This window comes from Chiloscyllium plagiosum, chromosome 10 (assembly GCF_004010195.1).
Source record: "Chiloscyllium plagiosum isolate BGI_BamShark_2017 chromosome 10, ASM401019v2, whole genome shotgun sequence".
NCBI classification, from domain to species: domain Eukaryota; kingdom Metazoa; phylum Chordata; class Chondrichthyes; order Orectolobiformes; family Hemiscylliidae; genus Chiloscyllium; species Chiloscyllium plagiosum.
In genome coordinates this window covers 26337406-26350775 of record NC_057719.1, presented here as the reverse complement: position 1 = coordinate 26350775, position 13370 = coordinate 26337406, and the positions used below count along the sequence as shown (strand labels likewise).

Genomic DNA, 13370 nt, shown 5'->3' with positions numbered 1-13370 from the left:
GGGGGGGTAGGTATAGGAGAGATGTTAGGGGTAGGTTCTTTACTCTGCGGGTCGTGAGTTCATGGAATGCCCTGCCAGTAGCAGTGGTGGACTCTCCTTCATTATGAGCATTTAAGCGGGCATTGGATAGGCATATGGAGGATAGTGGGCTAGTGTAGGTTAGGTGGGCTTGGATCGGCGCAACATCGAGGGCCGAAGGGCCTGTACTGCGCTGTATTCTTCTATGTTCTATGTAAATGCCAAGGGTCAATGGTTAGGGTCTCTCGTTGTAGATGGTCATTGTCTGGTACTTGTGTGGCATGAATATTACTTGCCACCTGTCAGCTGAAGCCTAGCTAGTGTCCAGGCATTTGGAAATTGACAACAAAAAAATTTTTTAAGAAAAACAATATACATTTTTAGATATGTCATGATTCATTTGTAGTACTTTGCCTGAGTTAGAAGGTTGTGATTTCATGTCCGATTCCAATTACCCGAATGTAAAATCTAGATGACACTCTAGTGCTGCATGAATAAAATGTTAAACTTGGTTAGAATAGTTTGAAAAGCAGGATCAAGCAGTTGAGTGGTTGATACTTTTCGTCATTTATATAATTGATTTCTATGTGAACATAGGGGGAATAGTTAGTAAGTTTGCAGATGGCACCAAAATTTGAGGTGTAGCGGACAGTGAAGGTTACCTCAGATTACAATGGGATCTTGATCAGATGGGCCAGTGGGCTGAGGAGTGGCAGATGAAGTTTAATTTAGATAAATGTGAGGTGCTGTATTTGGAAAAGCAAATCAGAACAAAACTTATACACTTACTGGTAAGGTCCTGGGGAGTGTTGCTGAACAAAGAGACCTTGGAGTGCAGGTTCATAGTTCCTTGAAAGTAGAGTTGTAGGTAGATTGGATAGTGAAGGAGGCATTTTGGTATGCTTTTCTTTATTGGTCAGAGCATTGAGTATAGGAATTGGGAGGTCACATTGCGGCTGTATAGGCCATTGGTTAGGAAACCTTTGGAATACTGCATACAATTCTAGTCTTCCTATTGAAAAGATGTTGTGATACTTGAAAAGGTTCAGAAATGATTTACAAGGATGTTGCCAGGGTTAGAGGATTTCAGCTATAGGGAGAGGCTGAATAGGTTGGAGCCGTTTTCTCTGGAGCATCAGAGGTTGAGGGGTAATCTTAGAGGTGTATAAAATCATGAGGGGCATGGATAAGTAGACAAGGTCTTTTTCCTGAGGTGGGGAAATCCGGAACTAGAGGGCATAGATTTAGGGTGGGAGGGGAAATGATATAAAAAGGACTTAAGAGGCAAGTTTTTCACACAGAGGGTACTGCATGTATGGAACGAGCTGCCAGAGGAAGTGTTGGCGAGGCTGGTATAATAAAGCATTTAAAAGGTATCTGGATGGGTATATGAATAGGAAAGGTTTATAGGAATATGGGCTAAGTGCTGGCAAATGGGACTGCATTAGGTTAGGATATCTGGTCAGCTTGAACGAGTTGGACCGAACGGTCTGTTTCCATGTTGTACATTTCCTATGACTCCAGATTTCTTCCTTATTTGTGTGAAAGGCAGGGATGTTTCTTCATTATCCTGGCTATGTTTATCACATAACCTACATCAATAAAACTAAAATCTGTAATTATCACTTTGCTGTTTGTGGAACTTTCAAATTTAAGACAATGATTTTCAGAGTGGGGTTTGTGGAGAATTAATAGGCAAACCATGAAATAATCTCTGAAATGAATGAGAAACAAAAACAAAATGGAAAAGAGAAGCTATAAAAAGGCAAGCCACCAGTTTTCTATAAATTATATAACGTCAACGTTCAGTCCACACAAACAGAATATGACCCCTGTTGAATACTGGCCTTCTTCACAGTGATGGGTACCTCAGACTGTCATGATTTTCAGCATTATATCTCAAATTTACTTATGAAGGGAGAGGATGAAAAGGAAGATGGGAAATTAGCAGATGCATGAACATGATACCACGGTGCATTCAATTTGGATGCATAGATAGATAGTGTGCCATTATATTCACCATCTGCTGAGTATTTCCAGCATCTTCTATTGTCATTTCAAATTAAGTTGTTCGAATACTTGCCAACAATCTTGTTAAGCAATTAAGCTACTGAAATACTACAGTTCCACACCAGGATTTACAACATCAATCAGGTTCAGTAGGATTATCAAGAGTTCAAAATGTTACTCACTTAACATTTTACAACTTTAAAATTGTAAATATTGAAAGAAAAGGTTCAAGTGAAAATAAATACAGTAAGTTTTATTAGGTCTGCCACATCATTTACATGTATTCAGGCTAATGAAACAAATAATGAAGTATTTGCTGTTCATTTTTAAACTTTACATCAGTGATACAAAGGGGACAATCTTGGACAAATTTTAGGATTTAAACCAATTTTCTGTTACACAAAGATAAGAAGATGGAGATTGGTGAAAATGTCATAGAACAAAGCAGCATTATTGAAATGAACTGTCACTGGATCCCTAATTGAAGATTCAAGACTTGTAAAACGGCATTTGAGCTGATTTTCTTTATGCAACAGTTGCTTGTTTCTCAGTATAGCTTTTAGCTCTTCACTTCCACGTTGTTTCTTCACCTGGTTTCAGTTCCCTAAAAGGAATGATAGTGTGATTAATTAAAATGTACAACACTTCAATTAGGATTCTTGTGGTGAAGTAATAATGTCCCTATCTTTGAGCCTGAAGGCCTGGGTTCAAGTCCCAGGTTCAAGTCCCAACAGCTTCAGAGGTGTGTCACAACATATCTGAACATGTTGATTGTGGTACTCTGGTAGTGTCCCTTCTCTTGAGCCAGGAGGCCTAGATTCAAGTCCCACATGCTCCATAATATTGTCATAACACATCTGAACAGGTTGATTAAAAATATCTATAACTAATCAACTACAGTAGTGCCTAACTAGATATTAAATTTTATCACAATCTTTCTTCACTATTCAATTAAAGCAGTAATTCATTCATAGCTTTTGAGTCAAATATTCTGATTCCAGAAAACGTTGCAGCTGCAGACTGGCAATTTATTTACAATATTTCCACATGCATTATCATCATACAGTTTATAAATATTGAGATTATCTTCAAAATGCTTTTAACATTTATACTTTCCTCATTCTCTTAAATTGTAGGAAAAACCCCTGTACTCCCTCCAATACTGATTAGTTTGAAAGAGAGAGACTAATATGGTAAAGAGACAAAAGTGTGATTCCCCATTTCCAAATAAGCATATGTGCACCCCTGAAATCAAATCCATAGCTCATGGTCGTATCTCCAAACGCCAAAGAAATAAGAAAATCACAGAAGCAGCACGATGAAGAACTGTATGAAAAACCTGAAATGATTGCGCTGGAATACAGTAATGTAGACATGATTGAATACTGTTTTAAAATAAAGTTAAAAATCACACAACAACAGGTTATAGTCCAACAGATTTAATTGAAAGCATACTAGCTTTCGGAGCGACGCTCCTTCATCAGGTGGTAGTGGAGAGCTCAATCCTAACACACAGAATTTATAGCAAAAATTTATAGTGTGATGTAACTGAAATTATACATTGAAAAATTGATTGTCTGTTAAGCCTTTCATCTGTTAACCTGGTGTGTGATTTTTAACTTTGTACACCCCAGTCCAACACCGGCATCTCCAAATCATGACTGTTTTAAAATAGCGTCTCTGCATTTATACATTATGATCCTATCTTTGCCATCCAACATCTTATTTGCTTTGTTTTATGTAACCTGGATACATTTCGTTTTATTGACATCATCACTAAAACCCCAAGATTTCTTTCCTGTTTCAAGGCCTCAACAACATCCCATTTAGTATCCATAGGATGTTGAGGTTTTGGTTAAGAAAAAAAAAAGGAAGCGCATGTCAGGTATAGACAACGGAGATCGACTGAATCCTTAAGAGTATAAAGGCAGTAGAAGTATACACAAGATGGAAATCAGGAGGGCAAAAATGGGACATTAATTACCTTTGGCAAATAGGGTTAATGAGAGTCCAAAGGGATTTTATAAATACATTAAAGACAAGAAAGGTAACTAGAGAGAGAATAGAACCTTTCAAAGATCAGCAAGGCAACCTATCTGTGGGACCGGAGGACATGGGGGAAGATACTAAACAAGTATTTTACATCAGTGTTTATTGTGGAGAAGGACATGGAAGATATAGAATGTGGGCAAGTAGCTAGTGACATCTTGAAAAATGTCCATGTTACAGAGGAGACGGTGCTGGATGTCTTGAAACACAAAGGGGGATAAATCCCCAGGACCTGATCAGATGTACCCTAAAACTGTGAGAAGCTAGGGAGTTTACTGCTTGCTGAGATATCTGGATCATCAATACTCACAGATGAGGTGCTTGAAGACTGGACGTTGGCTAACAAGGTGCCACTATTAAAGAAAGGTGATAAGAAAAAGTCAGAGAACTATAGACTGATGAGACTGACGAGACTGACATCAGTGGTGGGCAAGTTGTTGAAGGAAATCCTGAGGGACAGGCTTTACATGTATTTAGATAGATAAGAATTGATTAGGATAGTCAACGTGCAAAGGAAATCATATGAACTTGCTTGAGTGTTTTGAAGAAGTAACAAGGAGGATTGGCGAGGACAGAGTGGTGGGTGTGATCTAAATGGACCTCTGTAAGGCATTTGACTAGTTTCCCCATGGTAGACTGGTTAGCAAGGTTAGATCACATGGAATACTAACTATTTGGATACAGAACTGGCTCTAAGATGACAGAGGGTGGTTGTGGAGTGTTGCTTTTCAGACTGGAGGCCTGTGGCCAGTGGTGTGCCACAATGATCGGTTCTGGGTCGACTGCTTTTTGACATAAATGATTTGGATGTGAATATAGGAGGTACAGTTAGTAAGTTTGTGGATGAGACCAAAACTGAAGGCGTAGTGGACAGCAAAGAAGGTTACCTCGGAGTACAACAGGATCTTGATCAGATGAGCCAATGGGCCGAGGAGCGGCAGATGAAGTTTAATTTAGATAAATGGGAGGTGCAGCACTTTAGAAAGGTAAATCAGCGCCAGACTTGTATACTTAACAGTGTTGCTGAACAAAGAGACCTTGGAGTGCAGGTTCATATTTCATTGAAAGTGGAGTCGCAAGTAGATAGCATAGTGAAGAAGCTGTTTGGTATGCTTTCCTTTATTGGTCACAGAATGGAAATTGGGAGGTCATCTTACAGCTGTACAGGACATTGGTTAGGCCACTTTGGGTCTCCCTGCTATAGGAAGGGTGTTGTGAAACCTGAAAGGGTTCAGAAAAGATTTACGAGGATGTTATCAGGGTTGGAGGGTTTGAGCTATAGGGAGAGGCTGAATAGGCTCGGGCTGCTTTCCCTGGAGCATCAGAGGCTGAGGGATAAACTTTTGGAGGTTGATAAGATCATGAGGGGCATGGATAGGATAAGTAGACAAGGTCTAGAGGAGTTCAAAACTAGAGGGCATAGGTTTAGGGTGAGAGGGGAAAGATTTAAAAGGGACCTAAGGTGCACTTTTTCATGCAGAGGGTGGTGCGTGTATTGAATGAACTGCCGGAAGAAGTGGTGGAGGCTGGTACAATTACATCCAGTTGCCTTTTAAATGTTGTATGTATGAACAGGAACTGTTTGGAAGGATATGGGCCAAGTGCTGGGAAATGGGACTAGATTAATTTCGGATATCTGGTCAGCATGAGTTGGACTGAAGGGTTTGTTTCAGTGCTGTACATCTCTATGACTGTGACCAGAACTGTCAAAATTAAAATCTTACATTTCCCTGTGTTAAATTACATCTGCCACAGCGCCAATGATTCAGCTGATAAAGATCCTTTTGAATTTGTACACACGACTATTCATCCTTGGACACTGCTTGTGTGAAAGGCCACATTCTCAAGGTTACCATCAAGAACTATTTACAATTGGTCATTGTTACATATATCCTCTGTGGTGCTAGAATTACTTAAGCTCGGAAGGAGGGCAATCAATTTAGAACTGGAAAGTTGCTGAAGTAAATAAACAGAAAGAAAAGCATTTAGGAAAATGGGAAGCTGCAGAAGAAATAAAGAAAACTAGGAACAGGAAACAGAGCAAGCATTAATTTTGATGAATCAAAATAAATAAATAGAAGTTTACTTTGAGAGGCAAACTGGCGTCTCGAAACAAACATGTTACTGGAAAATACATACCTAATCACATATTTCACATTGGTATTGTCACCTTAGACAATGGCAGATTGCAATTTCCCAATAAAAATTGTTTATGTAAGAAAGGCACAAATGTTGGACATTCATCTTCCAGAAGTGTAAGTAGTAATCCAAGATCCTTTCTAACAGAGCATCAAAATACCAAAATAGCTACATCCAGTTTCAAAGATTTGGGATGAACAAAATATTATAAATATTGAAGTTTAGTGAACTATTCAAATAATGGTGGTTGAGTTCATGACTGAAATGGGAGCATAAGAATTAAGCAAGAATTTACAATTACTCACCACCTCGAACATAATAGAACATCTCAAAGTGTGTTACAGAGTATTATCAAATACAATATAAACAGGTAGCTTTCAAAAATATTGATGCATAATAGAGATGTGGGGAGGCAGTGAGGTTTCTAGATGGAATTTCAGAGTTTGAAGCCTCAACTGCTGTAGACACAATCATCAATGATGGGGCAATTAAAATCAGGAATGCTAAAGAAGCCATACTTAGAAGAACGCATATCGTGGAGATAAGAGATGAGAATTTTAATATTGAGAAGTTACTTATTGGGGGAAGTAATAGGTCCAAAAATAGAATTATTTCAGAATGCTTTTGAATTTCCAAAAGGTGTTTGATAAGGAACCACACATTAGGCTCCTTAATACAATGAGAATATAACATGGCAAAACATTAGGTTATGCACTTTGACAGGAAGAATAGAGTAGCTAAACATAATTTAGATGGTGAAAGACTGAAGAAAGCTACAAGAAGGATTTGGACATCCTTATATTTAAGTCACAAAAAGTTAGCGAAGTTCAGCAGGTAAGAGGGAAGGCAAATTCAGTGTTTGCCTTCATTCCAAAGGGAATTAAGAGTAGAACAGGGAGGTCTTACACTTGTATACTGCCTATACAAGGCACCAATTAGACCACAGCTGGGTTACTATGAACAGTTCTGGGCCCATTATCTACGGAACAATATAGTGGCATTGGAGGCAGTCCAAACTGACTTTACTAGGCTGATCCCAGGTATGGAGGGACTGTCTTGTGACAGGTTGAGCAAGCTGGGCCTGAACTCATTGCAATTTATCACAACATACAAGACTCTAAGACAAAATTAGAGATGTGGTGGACAGCAAAGAGGTTTACCTCAGATTACAACAGGATCTTGACCAGATGGGCCAATGGGCTGAGAAGTGGCAGATGGAGTTTAATTCAGATAAATGCGAGGTGCTGCATTTTGGGAAAGCAAATCTTAGCAGTAAATCTTAATGCTAAGGTCCTATGGCGTGTTGCTGAACAAAGAGACCTTGGAGTGCAGGTTCATAGCTCCTTGAAAGTGGAGTCGCAGGTAGGTAGGATAGTGAAGATGGTGTTTGGTATGGTTTCTTTTATTGATCAGAGTATTGAGTACAGGAGTTGGGAGGTCATGTTGCGGCTGTACAGGACATTGGTTGGGCCGCTGTAGGAATATTGCATGCAATTCTGGTCTCCTTCCTATCGGAAAGATGTGAAGCTTGAAAGGGTTCAGAAAAGATTTACAAGGATGTTGCCAGGGTTGGAGGATTTGAGCTACAGGTAGGGGCTGAACAGGCTGGGGCTGTTTTCCCTGCAGTGTCGGAGGCTGAGGGGTGACCTTATAGAGGTTTACAAAATTATGAGGGGCATGGATAGGGTAAATAGGCAAAATCTTTTCCCTGGGGTCAGGGAGTTCTAAACTAGAGGGCATAGATGAGAGGGGAAAGATATAAAAGAGACCTAAGGGGCAACTTTTTCACACTGAGGGTGGTATGGGTATGGAATGAGCTGCCAGAGGAAGTGGTGGATGCTGGTACAATTGCAACATTTAAGAGGCATTTGGATGGGTATATGAATAGGAAAGGTTTGGAGGGATAGGGCCAGGTGGGACTAGATTGGGTTGGGATATCTGGTTGGCGTGGACGGGTTGGACCGAAGGGTCTGTTTCCATGCTGTACATCTCTATGACTCTATAACTTGACAGGGTAGATACAGAAAGGTTGTTTCTCCCTGTGGGAGAATCTAGGACCAGAGGGGATAATCTCAAAATAAGGGGTTGCTCATTTAAGATAGATGAGGAGGAATTTCTTCTCTCAGATGGTAGTGGGTGAATCTATGAAACAAACAGAAAATGCAGGCGAAACTCAGCAGATCTGACAGCATCTGAACAGAGAGAAACAGAGTTAAAATTTTGTGCCCAATTTGACTTCTTCAGAACTCTGAGAACTGCTCCCAGACCTGCTGAAGTTCTCCAGCATTTTCGTACTTGTTTCAGGTTTTCAGCATCTGCAGTATTTTATTTTTAATTTGGGTGAATCTGTGGCTTTCTTTCCAACACAGGGCTGTAGAGACTGGGTTATTTCGTGTATTCAAGGCTGAGAGAGACAGATTTTTAATCAGTAAGGGAATCAAGAGTTATGGGGAAAAGGCAGGAAAGTGGAATTAAGGATTATCAGATTTTCTGTAATCAAGTTGAATGGCAGAATAGACTCGATGGACCGAATGGCTTTCTTTTGCTCTTATTTCCTGTAGTCTTATGACAAATAGGATTTGATGGAAGTTAAGACATTGGCACTGAAGTTTTGAATGAGCTCAAGTTTATAGAGAGTGTGAAATGAGAGACTGGCCATGTGTATGCTGGAACAATAAAGTCTAAAGGCAACAATGGCATGGAAGAGAGTTTCAGCTTATATTCATAGAAAGAAAAAAGCCATAGCTCTATTATCGAAATCTCTGGAAGTGGCTGTACAGATAGTAAATTCATTGGTAACCTTCCAAAATTCCAGATTCTGGAATGATTCCTGTAGATTAGAAGCTTGCAAATGTGACCCCACTGTTTAAGAAAGGAGCAAAGGGAGGGACAAAAGCAAACAGGACTGGGGGGAGATGTCAGGGATAAGGAGTTTTTTTGAAAACGTCAGATGGCGAATCTTTGGAATTCTCTTCCCCAGAGCACTGCAAAAATGAGTATATTTAAGGTAAAGTTTGATAAACTTTGATTATCAATGGCATAAAAGGTTATGGGATGGTGTGGACAAAAGTCATTGAAGTGGTGGATCATGTAGGAGAGCATTAAATGATGGAGCAGTAGCAAATTTTCTCTGAACCCTCCCCAAAATCTTGGATCCCTCTATGTTTAGGATGCAGAATTAATAATCTAACTTATGTCTAAACAATCTCTTCCCATCTTTTTTGCCCTCAAGAGACATTAGAAGGATAATTTTATAAGTCAATAAACATTGACATTGTTGGCAAATCATGGACACCGGAAAATGTCCTACCTTAGAATAAACAAGAATACATTTTTAAAATTTTTGTTAAAATTTTAAATTACCAACTTAATAATATTTATCAAGATTAACAGAGGTTTGTCTTAAAATAAGTAAGAGCCTATCTGTAAATAAGACAATATGGATTCAAACTATAAATTTCATACTCACCGTTTATACAATAAACTTTTGTTTCTGAAAGCAGTAAGTTTGCTATCATTTCTTCTATCAAGATAACATCCCAATACAAATCCCAGAGGAACAAGGATATTTGTCCAGTGTTCACGTACAATGTTAATGAGACTCATTATACTGAGGAAAGAAAAACAAAAAAACTCAAATATACAAGCCAAATTCCTGATTAAATGGTGCTGCATTCCTATCTGCATATCATGCACATCTCATATCTAAAACTCCTACGTAAGTATCATGACTACCCATTTATTTTGGTGTGAAGGGTGTGGTGCTGGAAATGCACAGCAGGTCAGGCAGCATCCAAGGAGCAGGAGAAGATTCCTGATGAAGGGCTTATGCCTGAAACGTCGATTCTCCTGCTCCTCAGATGCTGCCAGACTGCTGTGCTTTTCCAGCACAACAGTCTCAATCCTGATCTCCACCATTTGCAGTCCTCACATTCTCCATTCAGTTTGGCCATTTATCGGCTCTGACAGTTTAATGGAAGCATATCGATGATTTTTTAGTTCAAATAAACACATGACATGAGCCCTGGATGTGCATATGTTTATGAATTGTCTGAAGGAGGTATTAAATTACAATCAATGTGAGAAATGGCTGCACCAAGATGGCAACATATCCATGAGCTGAAAGAACAGTTAATCTGTCTTATGATCAGTTCCAGTGCAAAAAAGAATTATAGAAGAACTGCTAGGTTTCCTCACGTAAAGATTTTTAATGAATACCAGATACTTCTTGTTACATTGTGAACTCAAATATTAATTTTTTTTTTAGGAACTTTAGCTATTTGGCATATTGGCTTGGCAGCCAAGTATTTCAATTGGATGGAATGACACTGCTGTCAATATTCTAACTAATTACACAGTTTATTTGTTCAAAATATTATCAACTAGTCACATATTGGACAGTCAATTTGATACAAAATAACTCAATATTCTGATTACTACCTTCAATAGAAATATGCCAGTATTTTGCAAGATTAGTCATAGCACTAAACAGTTGGCTAGCTCTAATAAATATGTTCCAACATTAAAGTTGACTTGCAAAAACTCAACAGCAAATAAGAGTCACCATTCATATGGTAAAAGTCTTGCAGAGATGCTGAGTCCACTGCTTTTCGTCATTTACATAAATGATTTGGATGTGAACACTGGAGGTATGGTTAGTAAATTTGCAGATAGACCAAAATCGGAAGTGTCATGAACAGTGAAGAAGGTTACCTTGGAGTACAACAGGACCTTGATCAGATGGGCCGATGAAGTTTAATTTAGACAAATGAGAGGTGCTGCATTTTGAAAAGGCAAATCGGGCATGATATATACACTTAATAGTAAGGTCCTGGGGAGTGTTGCTGAACAAAAACCTTGGAGTGCAGGTTCATAGTTCCTTGAAAGTGGAGTCCCAGATAGACAGGTTAGCGAAGTAGGCGTTTGGTATGCTTGCCTGGTGAGTGCTTTGAATTAGGAGGTTATGTTGTGGCTGTACAGGACATCGGTTAGGCTACTGTTGAAATACTGGATGCAATTCTGGTCTCCTTGATATAGGAAGGATGGACTGAAACTTGAAAAGGTTCAGAAAAGATTTACAAGGATGTTGCCAGGGTTGGAGGGATTGAGCTATAGGGAAAGGCTGAAAAGACTGGGGCTATTTTCCCTGGAATGCTAGAGGCTGAGGGGTCGCCTTATACAGGTTTATAAAATCATGACAGGCTTGGATAGGGTGAATAGCTAAGGTATTTTCCCCCAGAGTGGGGACTTCCAAAAATAGAGGACATAGGTTTAAGGAGAGAGGAGAAAGATTTAAAATGGGCAACTTTTAAAAGGGGCAACAGAGGGAGGTGTGTGTATGGAATGAGCTGCCAGAGGTGGTGGAGGCTGGTACAATTCCAACATTTAAAAGGTATCTGGATTGGTATATGAATAGGAAGAATTTAGCAGGATATGGACCAAATCTTAGCAAATGGAACTAGATTAATTTAGGATATCAGGTTGGCATGGACGAGTTGGACCGAAGGGTGTTTACATGCTGTACAGCTTGGAAACAGACTCTTCGGTCCAACTCATCCATGCCAACCTGTTACAGTCCTCCCATTAAAATATTTGTTTCTCTCATTTTAGCTTTCTCCTCTTCCTGCATTAGCTTACTACTCATCCTTCTTTCTGGGTGGAGGCACTGAGAGTTCTTCTCAAAAATCACAGGCACTGAGGATATCTAGCTTGTGTCATTCAGAAAATAAAGTGCAGAGAGAAGAAAAAACTGACTTGATCCATAAGACCACATCTCAGTACATGACAGATGCCAGCAACGCTGGGATTCTGGGTAATCCAAGATGGAAAATTTCTGGCTGTTAACAGCTGCTCCTTTCTTAAGGTATTTTAGGTGTGGAGGTGATTTCCTCGAATTCTAGGAGCAGCAATTACTGTTTCATATGCTGTTGCATTGTTTTGGAACTTTGGAAAAGAAAGTCAAAACAACAGCAGTTTTAAAAGGGAGAAGAACATACAAAGGAAGCACATGGTGAGGTCAGTGCAGGAGAGAGAGAGAGAAAAATAGAAACTGACATCAGAGTGTACCTGCACAGTACTACCTTTGCTGTTTGAATTTCTGTATCGCTGGACATTGGAGTGCGTCTGGGAAAATTAACAAACCGTGAAATTCACAACTGATCTTGGATGAACTGTTTGGGCGAAGTTCACAGTACAGAATCAGATACGTTAACTGTGGCCTACAGAAAGTCTGCAGTAGTGAGCAGAGTGGGTTTTTTTCTTGATTATGTTCTTTGAGATATGTCTCTTGATTAAACTTAAAATATAAGCCATAACTATTCATCTAACCTGGGGCAGTGTTTTGTAGAGGAATAAGACAGTATTATTTTCTGGGTCTGGAGATTGTGAAGGAGCAAAAATAGCCTTTAGTAGAGTGATATGTGCTTCTCATCAAATGTGGGAGTTTAAAGAGAGTTTAAGGGTTACTGAGATTATATCTGCCATAAATGCTGTTGGTTGCAAATCTTATCAGATCGGTTGAAGAGACAGTTAGAAGCAATGAGGAATTTGCAACAGCAACAGTATGTGATGGATGGCAGTTATAGGGAAAATCTCAGATACAGTCACAAAGATGGGTTAACTCCAGGAAAGGTAAGAGAGGTAGACACCTAGTGCAGGTGTGTTCTGTGGCTATACACATTTCAAACAAGTATGCTGTTTTGGAAAATGTAGGGGATGATGGATTCTCAGGGGAACGTAGTACGAACAGCCAAGTTTCTGGTATTCAGACTGGCTCTAACGCAATGAGGAGTACGTCAGGTTCCAAGAGATTAATTGTGTTAGGGGATTCTCTAGTCTGAGGTACAGACAGATGTTTCTGTGGCCAGCAGTGAAAAATCAAAATGGTGTGTTGCTTCCCTGGTGCCAGGATCAAGGATGCCCGAGAGGGTGCAGAATGTTCTCAAGGGGGAAGAGGGGCCTGCAAGAGGTCACTGTCCACATTGGAACCAACAACATAGGAAGGGAAAAGGCTGAGGTTCTGAAGGGTGATTACAGAGAGTTAGGCAGAAATTTAAAAAGGTCCTCAAGAATAGTAATATCTGGATTACTCCCGGTGCTACAAGCTAGTGAGGGCAGGAATAGGAGGATAGAGCAAATGAATGCATGGCTGAGGA

General features: G+C 39.6%; 1 protein-coding gene across 1 annotated transcript in view; it reads right to left on the bottom strand.

Moving 5' to 3' along the window:
• Window positions 1–2260: 2260 nt before the first annotated feature.
• LOC122553447 (NADH dehydrogenase [ubiquinone] 1 beta subcomplex subunit 1-like) overlaps window positions 2261–13370 on the bottom strand; it is a 13993-nt gene continuing 2883 nt past the window's right edge. The window contains exons 2-3 of the mRNA XM_043697210.1: window positions 9686–9826; window positions 2261–2632 (exon numbers count right to left, since the gene is read on the bottom strand). Coding sequence (XP_043553145.1) covers window positions 2596–2632; window positions 9686–9822 — 174 coding nt within the window. The 5' untranslated portion in view covers window positions 9823–9826 and the 3' untranslated portion in view covers window positions 2261–2595. The remainder of the gene's footprint in view (window positions 2633–9685; window positions 9827–13370) is intronic.